Raw genomic sequence first — 26,166 nt, 5'->3', positions numbered from 1 at the left:
TACCAGCACTCCTAGCCATCTTCAAGACACCACAGACTTCCTGAGGAAACTACAATCCATTGGTGATCTTGCTGAAAACACCATCCTGGCCACCATGGATGTAGAAGCTCTTTACACCATTTCACACAAGGATGGACTACAAACTGTCAGGAATGGTATCCCTGATGAGGCCACGGCACACCTGGTGGCTGAACTTTGTAACTTTGTCCTCACCCACAATCATTTCGGATTTGGGGACGACTTATACCTTCAAGTCAGCGGCACTGCTATGGGTACTCACATGGCCCCACAGTATGCCAACATTTTTAAGGCTAACTTAGAACAACGCTTCCTCTGCTCTCGTCTCCTAATGCCCCTCCTCTACATTGATGACATCTTCATCATATGGACCCACCGGAAGGAGGCCTTTGAAGAATTCCACCTGGATTGCAACAATTTCCACCGCACGATCAACCTCAGCCTGGACTAGTCCACACAAGAGATCCACTTCCTGGACACTAGAGTGCAAATAAGTGATAGTCACATAAACACAACCCTTTACCGGAAACCTGCTGACGCCTATACTTACCTACATGCCTCCAGCTTCCATCCAGGATACATCACAAGATTCAGCAGCCAAGCCCTAAGATACAACCTATTTGCTCCAATCCCTTAGACAGAGACAAACACCTACAAGATCTTTATCAAGAGTTCTTAAAACTACAATACCCATCCAGTGAAGTGAGGAAACAGACTGACAGAGTGAGACGGGCACCCAAAAGTCACCTGCTACAGGACAGGCCCAACAAGGAAAATAACAGAACACCACTGGCCATCACGTACAGCCCCCAGCTAAAACCTCTCCAGCACATCATCAGTGATTTAAAACCTATCCTGGAAAATAATCCCTCACTCTCACAGACCTTGGGAGGCAGGCCAGTCCTTGCTTACAGACAATGCCCCAACCTGAAGCAAATACTCACCAGCAACTACACATCACACCACAGAAACACTAACCCAGGAACCAAACCCAGTAACAAACTCCACTGCCTACTCTGTCCCCCTATCTACTCTAGTGCCACCATCATAGGACCCAGCCACATCATCAGGGGTTCATTCACCTGCACATCTACTAATGTGATATATGCCATCATGTGCCAGCAGTGCCCCTCTGCCATGTACATTGGCCAAACCAGACAATCTGTATATAAAAGAATAATGGACACAAATCAGACTTCAGGAATGGTAACATAGAAAAGCCAGCAGGAGAACACTTCAGTCTCCCTGGACATTCAATAACTGATACATCAACAAAAAAACTTCAAAAACGGACTTCAAAGAGAAACTGTAGAGCTACAATTCATTTGCAAACTTAACACCATTAATTTGGGCTTGAATATGGACTGGGAGTGGTTGCCTCATTACAAAAGCAATTTTCCCTCTCTTGGTATTGACACCGCCTCATCAATTATTGGGAGTGGACCACATCTACCATGACTGAATTGGCCTCATCAGCACTGGTTCTCCACTTCTAAGGTATCTCTCTTCTCTTCATGTGCCAGTATATTTATGCCTGTATCTGTAAATTTTCACTTCAAGCATCTGAAGAAGTGGGTTTTTTATCTATGAAAGCTTATGCCCAAATAAATCTGTTAGACTTTAAGGTGCCACCGGACTCCTTGTTGTTTTTGTGGATATAGACTAACACAGCTACCCCTCTGATCTTTAATTTCATGATCACTTATATTTTCATAGGACCCCGGCCTATCTGACTTACCTCTTCTAGATAGCATTGTCTTACCCTGTGATGAAGGGAGAGCTGATCTCTGGTTGTCCATGATGCAAGGTGTTTCAGGGTCTTCATAGTGCCATGCTTTGCTCCCTCCAAACACAGATGTTGGTTTGAAGAAACCTTCTAACGCTCAGAGTGAAATTCCTCCGTATGGAGGCGCCCAGCACAAGGGGAACACCACACACTCAAGTCTCATTTAAACCCCAACAGCCTGATTTGCTATTGCCCTGCGCCTTGCATAGTCTTTCACATTAGTGGAAAGCAATTGTAAGAAGCTGCCAGATCACAATAGCGTCATTTTGTGTCCCCTCTGCACAGGTGTAAATAACTACGCACAGTGCAAGGCAATAGAAAATCAGGGTCTGAGTGTCTGATCCTACGCATTGAAGTTGACTTCAGTGGCTGAAGGATTGAGTCCTGCCAGCTTAAGTGGAACTCGCATGGTTCATGGGCCTTGTGTAGGCTCAATTTCAGGGGTGAATTTCAGCCAGCCAGAGAAATATCTTGCTTGGATATGCACATGCGCAGACACACATGATTCTTGCAAAGCTGATGAAGTTATTCTGCAAGAGGAGGTTAGTTAACTGCCATATCTTCTACATGCCAGTTGCTAAATTATTCCCAGTGTGTTAAACTATGTAATTAAACACATGCATGCACACTAAAAACCCTAGTTCTCCGTCAGAAGAGAGAGAGCGAGCGTACGTCAGTCCCAGCCTTCAAGCTCTGTTAGTTTTAATTTGAGTTGTGGAATTAGTAATCAGTTTTGCTGGAACACTGTTGCGGGAAATAGATCTTAGCATGCACAAGGCCTAGGTACCGTTTCAAATGAGTATTTGTTAAGGAGAAACCATTCCCTGTCGTGTTATGGTACATTACATGAGATTTATTTCCATTGTATTGAAAAATGCAAGCCAAAAAGGAATGTTCTTTCTCTGTGTCAGCGGAGGGCTATTTCTGAATTTCATCTGATTTCTTTGAAATGAAATTGCTTTTTAAAATTAAATAACAAGACAAGACATTCCTGTTCTTTCCAGGGGATTGTTAAAGCCCTAAGAGGAAAGGACTTTAGCTACCTAGAAGGACAATAATACTCTATAAAACATGGGGAAGGTATATGAGCAGTTTCAGTGAATCTAGATGAAGTTTTTAATAATCCTGTGTGAAATGTTCACAACAAAACCAGAAGCCAGGCTCTCATCTGAATATCAGTGTTTCTGCTCTCTTAACCTGGTGTTGGGAGCGTATTGATCAATAAAGATGATCATCTGATAATAGAAGTATCTTTCATAGATTCTAGGGTCAGAAGGGACCAATGTGATCATCTAGTCCAACCCCCTGCACAAAGCAGGCCACAGAACCCTACCCATCCACCTCTATAACAAACCCCTAACCTATGCCTGAGTTATTGAAGTCTTCAAATTGTGGTAGCAAAAAAGGCATAACAAGATCCGGTGGCTGGAAGCTGAAGCCAGACAAATTCAGACTAGAAGTAAGATGTAGATTTTTAACAGTGAGAGTAATTAACCACTGGAACAATTTACCAAGGCAGATGGTAGATTCTCTGTCACCTGAAGTCTTTAAATCAACCCTGGATGCCGTTCTAAAATACATTCTATAGCTCTAACAGAAGTGCCAGACGTTGTGCAGGAATCACTTGGGTGAGGCCGTTTGGCCTGTGTTATGCAAGATGTCAGACTAGATAATCACAGTGGTCCCTTTTTGACCTCAAAATCTATGAATCATCTGCCCAAAGTGACTAGTGGGCTTAAAAAACAAAATGCTGTGAATGAAGATGGCTGGAATGGAATTCGAGGGAAGGTGGGTTGTGTTTGTTGGAAGGGATAGGACTCAAAGTACTTTTAGAGAAGGGTGAAATGGCTTAGGTTAAAACCAGAATGACACTGGGGTTAAAATGTGACTGAGGGTATGGCTACACTTGCACTTAAGTTTCGAGTGTGGTCGCAGCGCCAGCGCTGGGAGAGAACTCTCGCAGCGCTGCACGTACTCCACCTCCTCATGGGGAGAGCTCTCCCAGCGCTGCACGTACTCCACATCCTCTACGGGTGTAGCTTGCAGCGCTGGGAGCCGCGCTCCCAGCGCTGCGGCACTGTTCACACTGAGGCTTTACAGCACTATATCTTGCAGCACTCTTGGGTGTTTTTTTCACACCCCTGAGCACGAAAGTTGCAGCACTGTAAAGCACCAGTGTAGCCATGGCCTCAGAAATATGTGGCTTGAGATAAAGGCTCTCTGTAGGTTTTATTCCTCTCAATGAGTGTTTTTCAATAACAGAAGGCCCCAGGTGACACAATATGAATGCATGTGTGTGCCTACATGTGGCTTTGGGAAGGTCATGAGACCAGTACAAACCAAAATCCTCACATTCTGCTTTTATGCAGAATAACAAGGTCAGGAACCAACTGCTCTTTAAAACTCTGGGGCTCTGGTAAAGCCTTGGAGCCTTTGAAACCTCTGCCCCTCTCCCTCCTCATCTCATGACCGAATCAGGAATGGGGCTGGAAAATGATGCAGAAGACCCGGGAGAATATTTGTTTGTCTTAGCTCCCATATCTGTGGATCCAGGGCTGGTAATATAGAGGGTTCTTCTGAGGTGGCCCTCAACCTTTCTTCCCTATCATTCCTGACTGTTGGTGATGCTTTCGCGAGCTGTTCTACTGCTGTGCTCTTTGACAATCCTAAGTGGGAAGGGGTCCATAGCAAGAGTCCCATCTACTTAAATTCTTCACCAGCAGAGATGCTCAGTGCTGCGTCAGCCCAGAAGTAGACAGAATCCCTCCATCTAGTGTCAGGACTAGTCATTTGCATGCATCTGGCACATGACTGCAGCCAATGAGGAGTCTCACCCAGCTGTGCGAGGAAACACTTTTCCCAGCTGACAGCTGCTCTTTGTGCAGAAGGAAAGGCCCTCCTAGTTGAGATGGACCCAACCAACATGAGAACACCCCCAAATCTGGGCAGGGCAGTGGGTTTCCAAATCTGGATATGACTCTAAACTTCATACTAAACCCTAACTCAGCTCTCCAATTGAATCAATGGATCTAAATCCCTCATTCTTTGGAAGGTGTGGATGAAATGCAGATTTCGATCAAGGTCTGGATTTTTGCCTCCAAGTTATTTGAGAAATTGATCCTAAGATGCAGCCATCCTCAAGAGTCTTTCCATTAACATCAATGGACTTTGCACCAGACCCCAAGGGAGGGCAATGGCGGGAGGGGTGTTTGTCTTGGTTATCACTCTCAGCAGCACAGTGAATGATGGAGCAGTGTGCATCTGAATGTGGCCTAAGCCACCGAGCATTCAAAAATGAGTCAAAGGAGCTCAGAAAATAAGAGTAAACTCTCAGAAAAATACACTGTGCACAAAAGTAACCAACAGCTGAAAGTGTTTTTTGGGCCCACTACAAATGCCTCAGATTACCATAGCTTCTTGTGAAACATCCTTCCCTTCCTTCCCTTGTTCTCCAGCCCCCCACAACCCACCCACACACATACCCCATGTTCTTTTATATTACCTATATAGTAGTTCAGAATTTCCCAGTTTGCTCTCCCTGTCTGCCAGGAAGACTTAGAATTGAATCTGAAGCAATGGCAGAACTGGTTTAAGATAAACCAGGTGGGATTTTCTCTTTCCCCAGGCATTTTCAGCTATGAAGGATTTTGTCACAACTGCCTCCTTCAGCCTTGTGAGTAGCTGCTCCAGAATCCTCTCTGGGCACTCCCTGTGCGCTTGGAGGGCAGTGTTTCAGAAGTGGCCATTAACAATAGCTGACATTCTTTCTCCTTCACAGGATAGAGACATGATGATGCCTGCCTCTGACCTATATCAGAAGCTAGAGCAAAGCTGGCAAACCAAAGGGAGGACTGGAAGCCTTCAGAGCCCCCAAAAATTTAACAATCAGGACTTCACCCACCTGAGAGACTACTGCCTGAGCCGAGGCCTGCTGTTTGAAGATGACACCTTCCCAGCACATGTCAGTTCCATTGGTCCCAATCTGCTCTCAGAAGACAAGCTGAGCCGCCTACAGTGGAAAAGACCAATGGTGAGTTCCTCCTGATGGCTTTCAGTAGCAAAGCTGATTTCCTGGGTGTAAAAAGACAACAGCTTTGATTTGTCTCATGGCTGTTAGCTACATCCCTGCGTGGAGAGTTATGCCCAGCTGTGCTGACCCGAGGGAAGCACTGGGAAGCATTGTGTCTTATGGACAGACCAAGGCTCCCAGGCCTGTGGGGAAGGGCCCTGGTGTTACATCTCCATTAGAGAGTGAGGGGGTGAAATGTGTGTGCTTCTCCACTGGCCAGCACATGGGGGCAATGAGCAGGAGAGAACAGGGACTGAGATCACAGCCGCCCTTGTGAAAGGGCACTAAGGGACGGTGTCCTGGCATGTGTTCCCCCACACGTACACATGTACAGGGATCAGCCACAATCTTGCCCTTAATTTGAACCACTTCATTACAAGTATTTGCCCAAAGTCCCATGGGATGGTGCCCTGCCATTGTTTCAATTTATCCCACAACCTCTTCTCGGCCCTGAAAACCTCCCTGCCTGCTTTTAAATTAGTAGACATCAATAGAAATCATATAAGCTGAAGTTTTCATTTATTTAGGGTTTTTTTTTAAGTATATAGGATCAGATCCTCAGCTGATGCAAATTGATGTGGCTCCACTGACTTCAGCTGAGCAACCCTTGATTACATCAGCTGAGATCTGGCCCATTCTCTCACTTTTAAGGCACATATTCAGATCATTAGTCAGCTTCCTCCATCATTTCCCTAAAACCTTGAGGGAAAGCTTTGCAATCAGTCCTAGTTCTGCAAAGCCATGGAGCCAAATTCTGGTTACAACTCCACTGAAGTGATAGAGCCAGATGTAGGGAATGGTGTAAATTAGACCCTTCCTTGTTTCTTTATTCGCGATAGCTATGCACTCAGACTCTCTTCAAGCCTACTTCCACTTCTCCTACAGGAGAAGGGGGGAGGAATAGCTCGATGGTTTGAGCATTGGCTTGTTAAACCCAGGCTTGTGAGCTCAATCCTTGAGAGGGGCCATTTAGGAATTGGGGGAAAAATCAGTAGCTCATCCTCCTAGTGAAGGCAAGGGGCTGAACTCAATGTCCCTTCCAGTTCTGAGATAGGTATATCATCATATATTTATAGATGGGTAAGGGAGTCACCAGTGTTGGAAGGGGGTCTGAAACTATCAACATTTTAGGATTTGGCCCCTAGAATCAAAGACTGTAGAAATGGAAACAGCCTGTTATCCACTCCCATCCCCATTGTCCCTACAGCCCAGTTTCTAGTGGTTTGTCCAGCCTACTTTTTTAAGAAGTCCCAAGCAAATTTGCCCCATGACTGTATTTTCTCACTTTTCTTAGCTCCATCTGACATTTAAAGTCTGGGTAGAAATCTGACTGCAAAGAAAAATAGCACCTTGGTCCTATTCTTCTCTCCTCATTCTGCATTTTCTGAGTCACATAGTATCTGGTTATTTAAGTGACAGATCATTTTTACTGCTGTCAGTGTTCCAGATCCAATATAGCAGCTGAGGAGCAAGCTGCATTCTATTTTATGCTGTGCGTCATCAAAAGAATTGCCAATTACATTGAGAGTCTGAGATCTTTATATCTGGTGCTAATGTGCAAAGCAGAAAGAAACAGCTTGATTTTCAGACACCAGGCAGTGGTGACAGTTAGACAACTTGTTTTGACTTGTAAAGTGAGCCAATTTGTTATGGGAGTCCTTGAGGGGAAATAGATTGGGAGCACCACCATGTCATTTTTACTGTCGCTTTTCTTGATTATGTAGCAGCCGCACTTGAACGGTAGCTGTGAAGATTAAGGGCCATGTTTTCAGACCCAGCCTCTGGCTTTGTGCCCACGGAAAGGTGTGTGCTGTTATTTGCACCTTCAAAACTGTGTGTTCACATGTTCTGTGTGTGCAATTTCAAGCACGGTTGTTCTAGCTAGGGGTGATTAACACTGAATTAGACAGGGATCCTGTGGAAAAAATCATATGTGATTATCTCATTACAGACTTTCTCATAATTACAGCTGGACAAAAAAATTGGACAAATATTTTATTTACCAAAAACATAGTTTCAGATGAACAAAAATTATGAACCAATTCATGTTGAATTTGGCAAATAGTTTTTGGTAGAACAAATAAATACAAAATTTTAAAAAGTTGGAATATTTCATTTAAATTTTTTTTAAATTAAACATTTTGTTTTTTCATTTTCAGACAGTTTCATTTTGAAATTTGCCTAAATTTAATTGAAAAGAAATGGAATCCCTCCCACAAAACCATTTGGGGTCAAACAAAGCATTTCGGCCAACTTCAAAATAATGTTGGGAGAGGGTTCATTTTGCCCAAAAGGGGGTTTGGGGGGAAGGTTATTTCAGGCTGATCCAAAACATTTTTTGTTTTGGTTCAGGCAAAAAAAATGAGTGTTTAGTTATTCGCACAGCTCAAGCATAATACATATGCACAAAGAGGCTAAATCAAGATTGCACAGGCAACTTTAATTCTGGCATTTTCTGATTTCTGAGTGCTTGACTTAGCAACCTTAAAACATTCTTTTAATGTAGGGGGAGAATGTGTGTGTGTGTGTGTGTGTGTGTGTGTGTGTGATCATTTATACTGCAGTAGTGCCAGGATGCTGCAACAGAGATCAAGATCCTACACTGCTAGGCACTGCACAAACACCTCACTAAAGTCCATCCTTGCCCAGAAGAGTATGCAATCTGAATAGAGAAGCCAGACAAAGGGTGGGTAGAGAAATTGAAGCACAGAGAAGTGAAGTGACTTGCCCAAGGGCACACAGCGAGTCAGTTGCAGAGCCAGAAAAGAACCCATGTCTCCTGATTCTCAGGCAGATCTTCTATTCACTGAAGCATGCTGCCTCCTTATTAGTATGTATCACTTGTATTGTAGTCAGCCATTGAGGCCACGTTCAGAATCAGGGCCCTCCTGTGCTAGGCATTGTGCAAACACATTTAAAGACAATCCTTGCCCCAAAAGAGCAATCTAATGGTCAGATTAACTCAGGTTGTCCTACTGCTTACAAAGGAAGGCGCTATGCAGCATGAGTTAGGGCACTGAAGTTTGGTCCTACCGTGAGATAAGACGCAGCAGGAGGGTGTGCCAGGTTGCTGGAAGGGCTGTCTGGATGACATGGCGTGGCAGCGAGAGACATATGTGGTTTCTCATAGATTCTCATAGACTCATAGGTCAGAAGGGATCAATATGATCATCTAGTCTGACCTCCTGCACAAGGCAGGCCACAGAACCCTACCCATCCACTTTTATAACAACCCCTAACCCAAGACTGAGTTATTGAAATCCTCAAAATTGGTTTGAAGACCTCAAGCTGCAGAGAATCCACCAGCAAGCGACCCATGCCCCACGCTGCAGGGGAAGGTGAAAAACCTCCAGGGCCCCTGCCAATCCGCCCTGGAGGAAAATTCCTTCCCAACCCCAAATATGGCGATCAGCTAAACCCTGAGCATGTGGGCAAGACTCACCAGCCAGCACCCAAGAAGGAATTCTCTGCAGTAACTCAGTTCCCATCCCATCCAACATCTCCCCGCAGACCATTGAGCAGACTTATCTGGTGTTAATCCAAGATCAATTGCCCAAATTAAACTATCCTATCATAACATCCCCTCCATATACTTATCAAGCTTAGTCTTAAAGCCAGATAAGTCTTTTGCCCCCACTACTTCCCTCGGAAGGCTGTTCCAGAACTTCACTCCCCTAATGGTTAGAAACCTTCGTCTAATTTCAAGTCTAAACTTCCTAATATCCAGTTTGTACCCATTCGTCCTCATGCCTACATTAGTACTAAATTTAAATAATTCCTCTCCCTCCCTAACGTTAACCCCCCTGATATAGAGCAAGCATATCCCCCCGCAGCCTTCTTTTGGCCAGGCTAAACAAGCCAAGTTCTTTGAGTCTCCTTTCATAAGGCAGGTTTTCCATTCCTCGGATCATCCTAGTAGCCCGTCTCTGGACCTGTTCCAGTTTGAATTCATCCTTCTTGAACATGGGACACCAGAACTGCACACAATATTCCAGATGGGGTCTCACCAGCGCCTTATATAACGGTACTAACACCTCCTTATCCTTGCTGGAAATACCTCACCTGATGCATCCTAAAATCGCATTTGCTTTTTTAACAGCAACAGTACTAGCTCTGTAACGATTAGTAGGTTTCAGGTAAAAAGAATCATTTAAAATGGTTGACTCAGGTTTTCTCTGGTCACACCATCCCAGCCTCCAGAGGTTGCTTGAGGCCCTTTGGGAGCAAAGATTCCTATGGGACTTCTCTGGTGTAACCTGCCTCCCTGTGCCATAGGACCCTGAAAGGGGGAGGTAGGGTCAAAGTGAGAATGGGTCACTCCTTGGCATGTAACGCAGAGAGAGCCCCCAGGCTGGAGGCTGACCTGGAGAAAGGCTGCTGAATGAGAACCCGGGCAGAGGTGCTGCATTGTGTGCACAGCCACACACCCAGGTCTCACTGATCCCTGGCTAACGGCTGCTGCTATGCTGAGTACTCTGGGGGATGGGCCCAGCCCTGCTGCCTGAACCATGTAGCCTGTTGGTTTAAGTTATGGATGATTTGTTTCGCTCATTGTGCCTACAGGGCTTACCCACAGTGTTAACTTTTCCACCCTCTTCCTAAATAAAGCGCTACCTTTGTTAAGAAACAATCTGCCCATTGGTTTTTTTTTTTAAATCAGCGTTCTGCACTGGGCACAGACATAATTTATTTCCTGGTGGAGGCCTGAGCAGCTAGCTACATTCACACCCAGAGACCACTTATACCATGGCCACAGTTCTAGTTCCTGTAAAATCAGATTGATGCTACAAGTAATGAAGCCGCAATATTAATGTTCACAATCCCTATGACAACCTACCTGTGTGCCCGTAGCTTTGGGGGGACATTTATCCAGGCACAAAATCAAAGACTGGTTTGAAGCCACTTTAAAAATGTGGCCCTAATACTGTTGCACGGTAACCCGAAGAAATAAAATACCCCCCACTTCCTCCCCTCCCCCACCATGCAAAAAAGAAGAATTTAGGAATTCTGAGTCTAATCTGAGATGCCCCAAGCTCCTGGGAAACATGGGAAACACACAGTGACAAGGACTGCAGCTGTTGTGTGCTACCTGTCATTCAGTCCGTTTACAGGGCTGTCTTCTGGTGTGAGCAGAGGCTGCTGGGCTGTTTCAAGGTTGGATATTTTGTTGGAGGGTCACAAGGGTGTGGAGCCTTAAGATCCCACTCAGTATTTCCGTTTGCCTGAAAAAGCAGCTTGATATGTGGAAACAGCATTTCCAACCTGTGATTGTTTCACGCAAGAGGCATCTTTGCCTGTTCAAGCTGATTGAATCAGACTGAGACTTCAGACTCAATTGATCTCTGGACTGGGGAAGCCACATGATGGACTAGTCTATGCTCAAAAATTTTGCCAGAACAGCTATATTGGCAAAACTCTCCTAGCATAGATGCGGTTATACCGGTCTAAGTGTTTTGCAGGTTTGGCTTATTCCTCTAGCCTCGGCTCCTTGTCCATAAAGAAAAATGGGGTACGGCCAAAAAGATCACATAGTAGACCCTAGATTTGGAACGAAACAAAAGTGAAGAGTTGATGTATTAAATGCCTTTGTATTAGTAGGCTGCATATCTCACTGACCTCTCTGCTTACTAAGTAGGAGTGTAATCTATGTAGTGAACTCCCACAGTTAACACAGGTAAAGGATTTAAGACCTCCTCTTCTAAGCACTGAAGCTATGTTCTGCCATGTGCTCACACATATGGCTGATGTGTTGTCATGAGACTTTGATTAATAACAACACTATATTTACTCTCTCTGTTTGCTCTTTTCATTCTTTTTGGACCTTGAACTGAGCAATCCAAACAGCCAGGTAAGTAGCTATGTGGAGGGGGAGTAGGAGGAGTCTTATTTTGTTTCTTGCATATCCTGTGGTTATTTGGCAGTAATTCTTTCTACAATATACCCTCTCTCTGATACTTACATAATATCTGAGCACCTCCCAGTCTTTGTCCTGTGAGCTAGGAAAGTATTATTATTCCCCTCTTGCCACTCTTTTTTGGGGAACTGACTCTCTCGGTCTGAATATTAAGTGACTTGTAGGAGCTTATACAGAGCCTGCAACAGAGCAGGGTCTCCCAAGTTTCAAGCTAGCATGCGAACTACCAAACAATTCTTCCCCAGCTAAGTGGCTGCTCTTTAGGCTTATTCCAAGATAGCAATTAGTAGTAATAATTTATTATGTATTGCAACTTTGGTGTGCATGGCACTTTATAAACACAGTGTTAGACAATGACTCTGCCCCATGGGGTTTACTATCTCGGAGCTATTTACAGTGGTCTAAATCCAGAGTAACTGGATTAACATCCTTGTAGCTAAGAGCAGAATTTGGCCTTCCATCAACAGGCTCCTTTATAGTGACTCCAGAGGTTCATAGAAGATTAGGGTAGGAAGAGACTTCAGGAGGTCATCTATTCCAACCCCCTGTTCAAAGCAGGGCCAACACTAACTAAATCATCCCAGCCAGAGCTTTGTCAAGCCTATCCCTAAAAACCTCTTAGGATGGACATTCCACCACCTCCCTAGGAAACCCACTCCAGTGCTTCACCATCCTCCTAGTGAAATAGTTTTTCCTAATATTCAATCTAGACTTCCCCCACTGCAACTTGAGATCATTACTCCTTGGTCTGTCATCTGCCACCACTGAAAACAGCCTAATTCCATCCTCTTTAGAACCCCGCTTCAGGTAAGTGAAGGCTGCTACCAAATCTCCCCTCACTCTTCTCTTCTACAGACTAAATAACCCCAGTCCCCTGAGCTTCTCCGCATAAGTCATGTGCGCCAGCTCCCTAATCATTTTCATTTCCCTCCACTGGACTCCCTCCAATTTGTCCACATCCCTTCTGTAGTGGGGGGCCCAAAACTGGATGCGATTCTCCAGATGTGGACTCACCAGTGCTGAATAGAGGGGAATAATCACTTCCCTCAATCTGCTGACAATGCTCCTACTAATGCAGCCCAAGATGCCGTTAGCCTTCTTGGCAACCGGAGCACACTCTTGACTCATATCCGGCTTCTCATCTACTGTAATTCTCATGTCTTTTTCTGCAGGACTGCCGCTTAGCCAGTTGGTCCCCAGCCTGTAGCAGTGGATGGGATTCTTCCGTCCTAAGTGCAGGTTGATGGGAAATTGAGTTGAAAATAGAAGGGAAAGAAGTAACAGTAAACAAAGGAAAGGGCATACTGGTCTTCAGGGATTCTAAAGTGTTCTGGGAGAGTTGAGGAATGACCCTTCTCACAACTCTTCCACAGCGTCCTTTGGATGTATTTGCATGGGATAGATCTGTGTTCCTCTCTTTGCATTGCTGGTGATCATTTGCATGGTGTTTGCCTCTTGAGTTATTTTCTTGCTCCCGTCTGGCTTAGCATCATAACAATGTAGCTACAGCCGCACATAAATAGATGGAAGGAGATACCCAGTTTAGTCTATAAAATCCAGGTAGGAGGAACTGCTGCTCTGCACACCTTGAATTTATCTGGACTTCGGACGGCAATGTAAAACTCAGGTGGAGTGCAAAGATAAGGAGTGGAGGGTGGACACTACTAGTGAAAGTACCACCAGAAGTATCAGTGGTGTTACTGCTGATGAGTGAATCCAAACCTCCCTACATCCCTATCCCAACCGTCAACCATCCACTCATCCTAGTCACATACAATCATCATAACTATATTTTAAAATAGCTGTGTAGCTTCAGCGTCTCTCATGCTGATGGACTGTGATGGCTGTGTGGTTTACTTGGAAATGATTGTGTGCCTTGCCACATTTTGCAAAAATCCCCCTTAAGCCATATTGATTAGCAAATTGCAATTGCTTGAGCTCTTTTGTTGGTCTTGTGTTGGGCACACTGCTCGACATCCCACAACTTACCCTTGTAATATTTATGGCCTGATTGTCAAAGAACCTCAGCACTCAATGTGCACCCGACATGCTGAGCTTTCTGGAAAATCTGCTTCCTTAATTTGAGGCTTTATCCTGCCCCAGTCCAGTCAATGAGAGTTTTGCCATTGACTTGGATGAGAGCTGGCTCAAACCCTAAATAGGTACTGAGCCATTTTGAAAGTCTGGGCCCTTAGTCCTCAGTACAATATATAAGCCAAAGACTGCAGCGGTCGCTCCTCACTTCATCCACTGCCAACATGAGCTTTTCTTTGCTGCTACTATTTGCCTCCAACTCTCCTTACGCTCCATTCCAAATGTTTCCAGCATCCACCCTAGGCCAGGACAATGTTGTGAAAAATGCAACCAGTTTTCCAGTCCCTCTTGCCAAAGCTTTCTGATACCGTTTCACTTTAGCCCCCAGGCAAGCTCCACTCTGGCTATACTCAGAATTGCTAACTTTCTCATTACAACCTCACTCTCAGGTTTTGACCTCAGGGGACACAGTTCTGAGCTGACAGAGGCTGCTATTATTCCAAAGGGAAGCCTCAGTTTCCTCTCTGAGGTCCATTATGAGCTCCTGCTTTGCTGCTGTTGATAGACTCTCACTAATCTGAGCTTGCAAAGCTAATGCACAAGAAGCCTCTCTACTTCTCTGTTCAGTCTTCCCTTCCTCCTAGATGCAGCTTTTCTAAATCACCTATGAGAATAGCACAAAATCCGTACCCCTCCCATTTATGGTACTTATAAGTCTTTTATTAACATATTGTTTGAGAGCCTCACAATCTTTCATGCATTTATTTTCCTGACTCCCTCTGGGGAGTGCTGATTCCCCATTTTATAGATGGGGTACTCAGGCACAAAGAGACTAAGTGACTTGACCAAGGAGACATGGGAAGTCTGTGGCACAGCAGAGAATTGAATCCAGGTCTCTGAGTCCCTGGCTAGTGCCCTAATCACTACCCCATCCTCCATCTCCTACACCATGCACTGGTAGGTGTAACGCTGTAACTGTGAAGGTAGGTGAGGACATATGCTCTAACTCAAGCACCCTGAGAAGAAGTGATTCCTTCTACTTATGCAGTATTCTCAGTTAGATTCCTGGAGAGTAAGCCAAATTGGAGTTAGAGCTGAATCTGTGTTGGGTGGATTTTATTTTTAGAGTATTTTATTTTGCTTTTGTTTGTTTTGTATCACAATCACTAACCCATCTACAAACATGACTGAGGCATGTAGGCTGGGCTGTTTTCGTACAGTGTCTTTGTTTGGAGAGAATTACTGGTTGCCTCTGAGCGAGAAGCATCTCTAATGAGTCAGCCGAATTCTCACTTGAGAACCAAGTATTCTGACATCTCAGTGGGCTGCATTGAAATCTACTGCTAAGTCCAATGGGTCAGTTTCAGAGTGACTCTCCATAACCTGTTCGTATCATCTCTAGTCTTCTTGTAGGCTTTCTGGCTCCAATGTTAGCGTAAGCTCTGCTATTGTACTCTCCAACAATGCTCAGTCCATTTCATTGGAACCAAAGAAAAGGCAGTCCAGCAGTTTCATACCCAAACTATAGCTGTTTATTTCCCTTGCATGTATGTGGTGTACAAGCAATGATCTGTAACAAATCCGTAGCTGCCTAAACTCCATAGTTAGGATTATGCTGCCACGCCACAGCCCCGCATGGCAAAAATGGAGAAGGGGGAAACAATACAATGATGAATTTATTAACTTATGGGTATTTTTAAGTACAGTTCTTGGTCTCCCAGTAGCGCATTGGGGACCCATTGTGCTAGACACTATGCAAACACATACTCAGAGACAGTCCATTCCATGAATAGTTTACAGTGCAGATAGACAAAGAGTGGGAGGGGAGATGGAGAGGGAAAGAAAGGAGATTTCCCCAAGGTCACACAGCAGGCTAATAGCAGAGCTGGGAATAGAGCCTAGGGCTTGTGATGCCCAGCCATGCACATGCTCTTGAATGGGAGGAGGGCACCCGCAGTGTTCCACGAGCCTGCAGAGAGCCTCACTATTAGGGGAGCCTGGGGGATTATTCACAAGAGCTTGAAGCACTAGTACTGGTGCCATGCACCATTGCTTGGGAAGAGCTGCTTTGTACCATCTCCCCAAAGGGGAACTTTGGATGGGCTACTGTGTGCTTTCAGTCACCATGAAAAAGTTTCAGGAAGCTGACACGTCTCACTGGCGTTCAGCTCACCCAGCCACATGAGTCACGTCAGCTGATAGTCTCGTGTTTGTGTAGAGGGTTGTCAAATCAAGTGGGTGGGAGGAAGCGCCGGCCCCAGCTTAAAGAAGAGCTGCTACATTATTTTTTGTAATTTCAGCTGTCAAATATTTTACACCTCTTGTGTCTTCTTGTTTGCTTAGGCATGTTTATTTGCTTCGTCCTTTAACGATTAAACACCATTTCAAATCACATGTCTTTTTTGAAATGGTGTTTAATCCTAAATGCAGAAGCAAATGAACATGCCTAAGCAAACAACAAGACATAAGAGGTGTAAAATTTTTGACTCAGCTGGCAGAGGATATAAGGGTCACTCGTACAAAAGACCCAGAGAGATATTTAAATGAGCATTTTCTTACCATAAATACTAAAATCCCATGGAATTATCTCTTTAGTCCCAAAGCATCTTTACAGACCTAGGGAGTGGTACAGCACTGCCGTTCATTCTTGTCCATGGTTTGTCCCTCCAGTTAGCCCAGCCTGGTCATGTCCCTGCATACCATATCCCGCCATCTAATCAATGGTCAGTCTCCTGGTCGGACTGACTTCAGCTGTGTTTGTATTATTTCCCATGGCGTCCTGTCATCTGTTTGTCTTCTGCAGGGCTCCGCTATCATCATCTTTTCGATTGTAGCTAATTCTGTACCCTGATTTCACATCCAACTCACCTTATAACTTTGTCTTAAAATCATTCCCTTTTATACTTTTGGTCGTTCAAAAATGCCCTTTCATCTCTATAGCCTCCAGTCATCTGATGTCTCTTTTATTTGATGTAGCTGATTCCAAATCACAGAGTAATACTGTTAGTACACCGGGTTTGATAAATTTTCACTTTGGTACCAAACAGAACACTTTTATCAGATCATAATTTTGTCAGTTTCTGTGCAGCCCTTAAAGTTAAGGGACATCTCCTCGTAACCTCAACCTTGATGGACTGTCCCCATTGATCGAGCTTCCTAGGAACACATAAGATTTTACTTGCTCTACAACTTCACCATTGCTTCATTTCAACACTTTACGGATTGTCTCTTTTCCAAGTTGTAACTACTTTGTTTGTCTTCTAAGTATTTACTCTCAGTCCAAGTTGATTGCATTTCAATCTTCCAAAGTAGCAAAGAGTATCCTCATTAATTCAAATGTGTCTGACAATGTTATCTGCATAAGCTTAAAATCTTAACTCTAGTTTATCCAGTGTCACACCCTGCAATTCGTCTAACATTCTTAATGTCTAGTTTAAAAACATGATGCAAAGCAATGGTGATTCCATGCTCCCTTGTCTTGCACCAAGTTTTGATTTGGAATTATACAACATTTAAAAAAAATTAGGCATGCAGGGTTGAATTCAGAGGCTTTTGCTCTTCAGTCATCCAGGCAGAACTCTTACTGAATTCAGGGAAGCTTCTGCCCGAGTGAGCTTTCAGTAAAAAAACAACAGTAAGGATTTTGGAATTTGATCCACAGAAAATAAGCCCTGTGTCTGTAGCTCCATTAACAGAAATGATGCAAAAAAAGCCCAGCCAGATCTAAATTAAGGATGTGTGAATAACAAAATGCTCAGAGGTTTAATCTGGAAAAGCATATTCAAATTGGGATGCCTAGCCAGTGATCTGAGCTTTTTAAGGCCCTCTCTACAGAAAGACACATCCAGGCCCAACTCTCTTTTCCCTTGGTCTAATCCCAAGTCCGCCTACCTTCTGATTACTAGACTGGAAGGCATAAAGTTCTCCTCCAAAGGACGGGCACCCACTCCCCAACTCAAGGAAACAGCATGGTTTGTTGGAGCTGCTCAATGCCCAGATGTCATGGTGATGAAGGCGTTAAAGTACCTCACAGACTCTAAGGCCAGAAGAGATCATCATGAGCATCTAGTCTGATCTCCTGCACATTGCAGGCCACCTAACCTAACCTCACCCACACACTCCAATAGACCCCTAACCACTGCCTGAGTTACTGGAGTCCTCAAATCATGATGTAAATAGGAAGTCTCCCCCTCTTCCAGTGGAAGGCAGAATGGCTGTGGATGTCAGGCTAGGGAGACCATAATTCTCTCTCCCCTTGTGAGAGGCAGCATGGTTTAGGAAAGGAAAGCCTGAGTTTCTCATTCTGTCTGCATGTGGCCGGCAGCATGGGGAGAGCTCCAAGGTCCTTTTCTCACTCTCCAGGTGGAACAGTGGTTTCAGAGAGCTGATTTCTGTCCAGGAGGCTTAGAGGATGACAATAAAAATAACAATACTTACCGCTTGTTGTGACGGGTTGGATCACAGAACTCCCCTTGGGGGGCTGCCACCCGATGTGCCAAGACTACCTCTGCTTCTGCTTTCCCTGCCAGCTCAGGACTCCATCACCCTGTCTTGCTGAGCCAGACACTCCCGTCTACTCTAACACAGACCCAGGATCTGAATTATTTGCCCCAAAGCTGCAGGTTTACCTGAAAGCAGCTAACAGAAATGTTTCTGTCTTTAACATTCAGATGCCCAACTCTTATACAGAGTAAACTCATAAATTGTTCGCCCTCTATAACATTGATAGAGAGAGATGCAGAGTTGTTTGCTCCCACAGGTATTAATACATACTTTGATTTAATTAATAAGTAAAAAGGCAGTTTATTAAATACAGAAAGTAGGATTTAAGTGGTTCCAAGTAATAACAGACAGAACAAAGTAAGTCACCAAGCAAAATAAAATGAGCAAATCTATGTCTAAACAAACTGAATACAGATAATCTCACCCTCACAGATGCATAAGTAAGTTTTTTCCTCAGACTGGGCACCTTCAGGCCTGGGCACAATCCTTTCCCCTGGTACAGCTCTTGTTCCAGCTCAGGTTGTAGCGAGGGGATTCTTCATGATGGCTTCTCTCCCTTTGATCTGTTCCACCCCTTTATATATCTTTTGCATAAGGCGGGAATCCTTTGTCCCTCTCTCTCAATGGAAAGACACCAGGTTAAAGACGGATTCCAGTTCAGGTGACATGATCACATGTCACTGCAAGACTTCATTGCCCACTTGCCAGCACACAGGTATAAGGAAGACTTACAGGTAAAACAGCCATCTGCCGACAATTGCCCTGGTTAATGGGAGTCATCAAGATTCCAAACCACCAGTAATGGCCCACACTTTGCATAATCACCATAGGCCCTCAGAGTTATATTTCGTATTTCTAGTTTCAGATACAAGAGTGGTACATTTATACAAATAGGATGATCACACCTAGTAGATTATAAGCTTTGTAAAGATACCTTAAAAGAGACCTTTTGCATGAAGCATATTCCAGTTACGTTATATTCACTCATTAGCATATTTTGATAAAAACATATAGACTGCAACATCACGCTTGTATAGTGCTTTCTGTTTGCAAAGCACTATACTAGCACTACATCATTCATCTGGACTATACCTCTGAGAAGCCTCTGAACTTTTGGATGCCTGTGTGTAGCAAATCTCCAAGGCTTTTGCAGTTCTCCCATCGCTGCTTTTAAACAGTCATGAATTTCAAATCTCACTACAGTGAGGTAGCACATAATGACCTCATTGGGTCTCAGCTGAAAGTGACGTAAGAGAGGCAGTGTAACTGTGAAGGATGCACTGCGGGCAAGTGTTGGATACTCACACTGATCTTTGCTTTCCCTCTTTTTCAGATGATTGAGAGAAATCCCCATTTAATCGTGGATGGTGTTAGCAGATTTGATATTATTCAAGGAGAAATAGGTAAGATCAAAGTTCTGTTTCACAGGATAGCCAACCTGAGCTGTAGACCGGAGTCCTTCCCTTTGCCTCTGTCTGAGAGCTTGGTTTGGTTTAGTGCACACACTCACAAATCCACAGAGAATCCATCCCAGATATTAAATGCCATTGTTTTTTACACTGCCTTTGGGCCTAGGCACTTCCATGTCTCACTGACTCCCATCATCCTTTATGTCGCAGAATTATGGGTGCAGAAGGGTAGACCCGGACCAGACAGAAAATGAAGTTCCACGGCCAAAAATTCAACCCTCATGTAAAGTGGGTACAACTCCCATTGTGTGCCCTCTTTAATCAGAACTGGATTTGGCCTCGTGACCCTGAAGTCCTTGTCTGATGACTTTTGGCTTTTCTTTTCCACGCTCTTCTCTTTTATTGTCACTACTGACCAACTTTTCTGATACATGCACGAGATACCTGTCTCTGTCCTGCTGTAGCTCCATCCCTTCCCAGCCCCTCCCCCACGATCATGTTTCCTTTTGACAGTAACAAGAGTCTCCCCCTTGAAGAAACAGCACTGTCATTAAATGGCTCATCCTAGCCCAGGGTCTGGCAGTTGCCTGCACCACTTCCTATCCTGTAGAACTAGGATACCCACAAAGGGAAGGAGCTTCTATGTGATGCCCATAGAGATGGGTGCAGTATAGAAACATACATGCATGGGTGGATGGATGGCAGCATGCTCCTGAGGCCGAGTGTCTCTGAGTCTTGGACAGTCTGCCCACGTTTTTATTTTACCCGAACTGGTTCTCCCAGTCTTTCTGCAGTAACCTTGTTTCCCAAAGAAAAGTGTTAGAAAGATATAGACCCTGACAAGGCAGAGGGAGATCATGAGGCAATACGTGTAATTGCATCTGGTTTGTTACTTGTCTCCCTGAAGGTGATTGCTGGGTTCTGGCTGCCCTGGGATCTTTGACGTTACAGAGGCAATTTCTGGAAAATGTTCTACCAAAGGACCAAGGATTCAAAGAGAATTATGCTGGGATTTTTCATTTCCGCGTATGTACTACGTGCTGTAGTGATTTTGCTCCACCTCATTTGGGTGGAGTGTTCAGATGGTTTTGAACTACAATCCCAGATCCAAGCACCCCTGAATTCTGGAGAAGTTCAAAAGCTGATCCCCTGCACAGGATTTTGGAAATGGTTCCTGATTTTCTAATGGGCTGAACCAACCCTCTTGATCCAGACACCCACAAATGTCAGATTATTTGAACCCGGTTCTGAATGTTATGGTTTGAGCCCATTTCTAATGAATGCTATTCTTCTTATTAATTAGTGCAAATGTGTATTTTAGACAGAAGTCCGGCCTCTGTTTCAAATCTGGCAGTTATGACTGATAGTAAATCTGGGTTTGTTGTCTATTTGATCTTTTTATTTCTGTGTTCTGCAGCTTCATCTGCCAGATTCCATCAGCTAGGCAGGAATTGCCAGCCCTTTAACTCTGCTCAGATAACTGGTTTTGATATTTAAAAAATGGGTCTGATTCTAAGGGACAAATCTCTTTTGGAAGAAACTGAAATTTACTAATCTTGAAATACTCAGTATCCCCCAGATAGATATGTTACTATTTTACGTGCACCACTTATTCAACTCTGAGAGATTGGATTGGGAGAAGGGCAAGTATCATATGATCTGTTCTTTGAGGAGCTGTCAGAAGAGGGAGACTTTACCCTGGAGTACCACAAAGTCCCAAAAACTAAAGATGGAAATGAACCATTAGATCATCTTGTCCTTTCCCTTTTCCCAATGCAAAATTGTTCTCAAGTGCATTCTCTTTTACTTTGTCCAGTTTAAAGATGATGATGCTAGCAAAGGCACTCACACCATTTTTTCTTGAAAGACTATTCCATAGTGTAACAGATCTTTGTACTAGAATGTTCTTGCTAGTCCTTATGTTCCATTGTTCCTAGTAATACCAGATGTTTCAATCCTGACTCATCTCCAATATGCAGAGGGGCATTATACAAGATAAACCAGCTGACCATACATTAAAATGAGGCAAACTAGAATTTCTTTCATGAGATTTCTCAAAAATAATATTTAGGAGCAAACCTTAACTCATGAGCAGTACGAATACATTTCAGTATTTGAAAATACGTTTTCCCTGTCTTCTCGCCTTCAAATCAATACACATCCTTCTCCTTTTCCTCCAACAAGCAGCCAAGACAACAAAAGACTGAATGAAAGCATCTTTTCAGTAATAACCTTAAATCATCCCACCAAAGATATTTTAGTGCTGTTCAAACTGTATGTCTCCACATTCAGTTCCAAGTAACATCACAAACAAGGCATCACTTTCATTAGTAGATATAAACATGTCTTATCTTCCTATAGTATCTTTCATCCTTCAGGATCTCAAAGCACTCTACAGTCCTAAGAGCTGCTGAAGGCCTCCTACAAAATGCTGAACCTGCCTCAACTCCCAGTGCAGTCAATGGGAGTTAAGGGGGCTCAGCATCTCACAAGGATTAGATTCTTGGGGTCAAATTTTATCCCTAGTGTAAGTACAGTGAAGTTAATGGAGTTACATCGAGGATGAAATGAGCCCTTTGTGTGTACAGGAATCCTGTTACCCGTTACAGAAGCACAGCTAGCCCTGGAGTGGAACATGGCAGCCAATAGAACGATATACTGCAGCCCTGTGCAGAAGCTCAGGCTAAGAAATGAAAAAGTATTTCTTTTCCAGTTGAAACCTCTGGAAGAATTAAGGTAGAGTGGAACTGCTTGAGATGGAAACTAGCCATGGCACCAGGATTAATGTCCTTGTTCTTGTGAAAAGTTTGATGGGAGCTTGAATGACAACAAATGGTCAGAACTTCAGTTTCACGGTTCATCCAAGAAGTACCTCCTAACACCATAGTGGGTCACAACAACACTGCCTACAGCAGAGAGTTCAATGGCATGAGATTTTCTTCTTGACTGCCCCTGATTCCCGATCCTTGAAGTTTGCCACCTTTCCAGACAAATAAAGAAAGGACATAAAAAGGATGACTTTATTTTTTTTTAACCAGCAAAATCTATTTTCAGTTTATATAATTGGCACAATAGTGGGTGCAGTCTGCCTCAACAGGATCCTTTTCTATTCAGTTCATGGTCACTTTCACAGCCGCAGCACCTAAACTTCTCAGGGCTGCCTCCAAACTCTCTGAAATCCCACAAAGCCTGAGTCTCAGGCCAAAAGCCAGAGGTTAGGCCATTGTCACTGGTTCCTGGGTGGATTCAGAGGGCAAAATGCCCCTTATTGAGTGCTGAACATCTCTTCTATCAGCATCCTGGGGTCTGCCTGGAGGACTCCCACCCAACTGCTAGCCAGGCCAGACCTTCTAAGCTTTTGAGACATGACAGGGTCACAGCCTGAAAGGGTATGGCAATCAGAACATCTGCAGCACCCTTTCTCCAAGAGAAGACTAGCAAAAGGAAAATGTAATTCAATACCTGGATCCCCTCTTAGACTTTGTTTATCCCCAAACAGCAGGAAGAGTCATATTACATTCTGAACTTTACTTTTGTCTATCTGGATTCAAATTGCAGTAATCCCCCAGACACCTTCTTGTTTGTACCCTGGAAAGAGTTTGCCTGCTATGTTTGCACATGAGGTGCGGCATGAAGGTGTGACTGATTCTCAAACCCAAATCCTTTGTATCTACAGGCCTACTGCATGCAGCTTGGCTCTTGCATGAGCTTTCCCTGTTGAGCCAATGCTCTTGGCTGTGGCAGAAAAGGGATCCTCCTTTTGGAAGGAAAGTGCTTCAGATCTTCCAAGCTCTCTCATATGTGTCTTTCTCCTGTGCAGATGTGCCTAAGTTAAAGATGGGCTGAACCCAGGGCCTTTTGTTCAGCTGGGCTCTCCTCAAATCTGGGTGGTTCAGAAAAAATAGAACCTGCATTCAAGCCAATCCTGGTTTTACTTTTGCAAAATCTAAAACACTGCTCCTCATCTGTCTTCAACCTAATTAAATGGAAGATTTAGATTGAGAAAGACTAGGGAGATTTATCAAACCTGCTTTCCATTTAGAACTCCAAGCTTGTTTGCCACTGAGGGTACCCACTGCAAATAGCAATACTGTTCAAATAGAACAATGCTTTCCTGTAACTTTTGCTCACACAGCCATGGAAATATAGCAACGCTGGGACAAATTTATCCCTGGCGTAATGGCACGGAAGTCCTTAGCATTACGACAGGTATAGATTTGGCCAGTTGTGATGTCGAAGTCCTGCTGCACTACATTAGTTTGTAATGATTCTAGCAACAGTTCTGTTAGTTCACCCCCTGCTGATCACTCTCCAGCTGGATCAGTCAGAAGAACACCTGTTCTGTCCAGCTGTTGAAGTGACCAATTGCCTCCTTTTCATTTGTCAAGCTGATGGATAATAGCTCCAACTGTGCTCTGCCTGCCCAGTGCAATCCATGTCAAAGTTTAGAAAGATCTAGCTCTAGAGAGGTTTCAGACACAGGAAGGAGGGAAAGGACTATCCAAAGACTATCTCTTGGTGAAGAGCATCTCTGAATCCGAGATGTACCCAAGAGAAGCTCCATGTAGAGCTGAGTAGCAAGGCGTACCACTTTGTTTGGACACTTCGTTTTCTGCCCTTTTTGCAACACCTGCCTTAGTCGAGTCATTGTAATACTTACTCACCTACATGTACTTTTCATCCCATGTAATTTCAGAGCACGTTGTGTCCAGAAATGACCCACCACTGAAAGTTAGCCACCTCTGAAATGAAATTCAGCGCCTATTTAACAGTATACAGCAACAGTACAAAATAGCTTCTGAGAGAAAGCAAAGACGTTACTTACATTCATAGTTTACATTCACTCTTGGGCTATTTCTGGAGACTGTCATTTGGCAGCACTATTTATTCTTACAAGAGGTTTTTTTTTTTCCTTTTCTTTTCTTTTTTTTTCCAGTTCTGGCATTTTGGAGACTGGGTGGATGTGGTGATAGACGACCGGCTGCCTTTTCTCAATGGGAGATACCTGTCTGTTCAACCTCGCAGCAGAAATGAATTCTGGCCATCCCTGCTAGAAAAAGCATATGCCAAGTAAATATACCCGCCAAGTCTGTCTTTCCTGCAATCCCTGAGTCTTGTGCTTGTGTGGCTATATGTTGTGCCAGCTGCTTTGGACAAAGTACCTTGTGGAGTGTTGTTCAGGACCATGGTCCAATATTTTGAGCACTGGATATGTAATGAACTGTGGCTGCACATTCTGGCAGATAGTACAGGCTGAAGACTGTAGATTTTAAACTGAAGATCTAAAGTTCCCTGGTTCTCTTATGTGCTTTTCTTTTCAAGAGGCAGTATGGTCCAGTGGATAGGCCATTGGTATGGGACTTAGGAGACCTAGGTTCTATTTCTGGGCTGGCTATTAGTCTGCTGTTTAGCCTTGGAGAAGTCACGTCCCTCTCACGTTTTGTCTATTTAGACTGGAAGATTTTTAGGGCATGGATTGTCTCTCATTGAGTGTTTGTGCAGAAAGGGCCCTCAGTCTCAATTGAGGCCTCTAGCTTCTACCTTAATACTACTAACGAATAAAAACTACAGTCATCAGTGGGGACTGAACTTTGGATTCTCAGCATCAAAAGCCAAGTCCTGTCTTACTTGAGTTAAAGCGGAACACTTCAGCTGTGAGTAAGTAGCAAGTTGTTATACTCACTGAGACCTGCAGCTAGGAGCTATGACATAAATTAAGTCAGTGTCTTACCTATATAACACAGGGAGTGCATTAAGCACATACTGGGTAGTTTAATGAATTCAGCAAGGAATAAGCAAATGGTAAAATGGTAACTGGGAGACACAGAAGTGGAGAATTTTGCCACAACGTAATTTAGAAAAACTGACTCCGAAGTAGGTACCACTTTGCAATGTGAGATTTTAATTACAGAGCAAACTGAACCTCTATTCAATTAAAATTGCAAGAGTTGCTGTTTATGTGATTCCAATTGAGAAGTTTTCTCCAGAGCATATGGCAAATTCCTTTTAATCAATGTAGGTCAAGGACATTGTTCCAAATTACAATTAGCCCAGGATTTCATTTTCTGATTCTCCAATTAATGAAATTCACTGTACACTGTGGTTTTAATAATGTATATATTCATGCTCTAACTACAGTACAGTCCAACGTGAGTTTTTTTTTGTAATTGCAATGAAAGCACAAGACAAGAAAACACAGATCCTGCTTGCAATATGGCTTTGTGAGAGCCCTAGTGCTCAAACATTGTTACTATCAGATGGTTTTTCACCTGCTGCTGCACAACCAGTGGGAGTCTCAGTCCACTTCTTTGGGCTTGAGTGGGATTGAAATGGTGCATGCTGGCACTCTGCACAGTGGGGGATTTCCATCTTTGTGCATTACACACTAGTCATGTGTGTGTCTATGTGCATATGCACACACACACATTTGATC

At 43.9% G+C, this 26,166-nt stretch overlaps 1 protein-coding gene across 1 annotated transcript in view; it reads left to right on the top strand.

Annotated features, from left to right (window-relative positions):
• CAPN13 (calpain 13) overlaps positions 1-26,166 on the top strand; it is a 64,002-nt gene that overhangs the window by 5,417 nt on the left and 32,419 nt on the right. The window contains exons 3-6 of the mRNA XM_030554285.1: positions 5,583-5,834; positions 19,658-19,727; positions 20,641-20,759; positions 24,670-24,803. Of these exons, the coding sequence (XP_030410145.1) occupies positions 5,592-5,834; positions 19,658-19,727; positions 20,641-20,759; positions 24,670-24,803 (566 nt within the window). The 5' untranslated portion in view covers positions 5,583-5,591. The remainder of the gene's footprint in view (positions 1-5,582; positions 5,835-19,657; positions 19,728-20,640; positions 20,760-24,669; positions 24,804-26,166) is intronic.

This window comes from Gopherus evgoodei, chromosome 3 (assembly GCF_007399415.2).
Source record: "Gopherus evgoodei ecotype Sinaloan lineage chromosome 3, rGopEvg1_v1.p, whole genome shotgun sequence".
NCBI classification, from domain to species: Eukaryota; Metazoa; Chordata; order Testudines; family Testudinidae; genus Gopherus; species Gopherus evgoodei.
The sequence above is the reverse complement of the archived record's forward strand: the minus strand, read 5'-3'. Positions and strand labels throughout refer to the sequence as shown.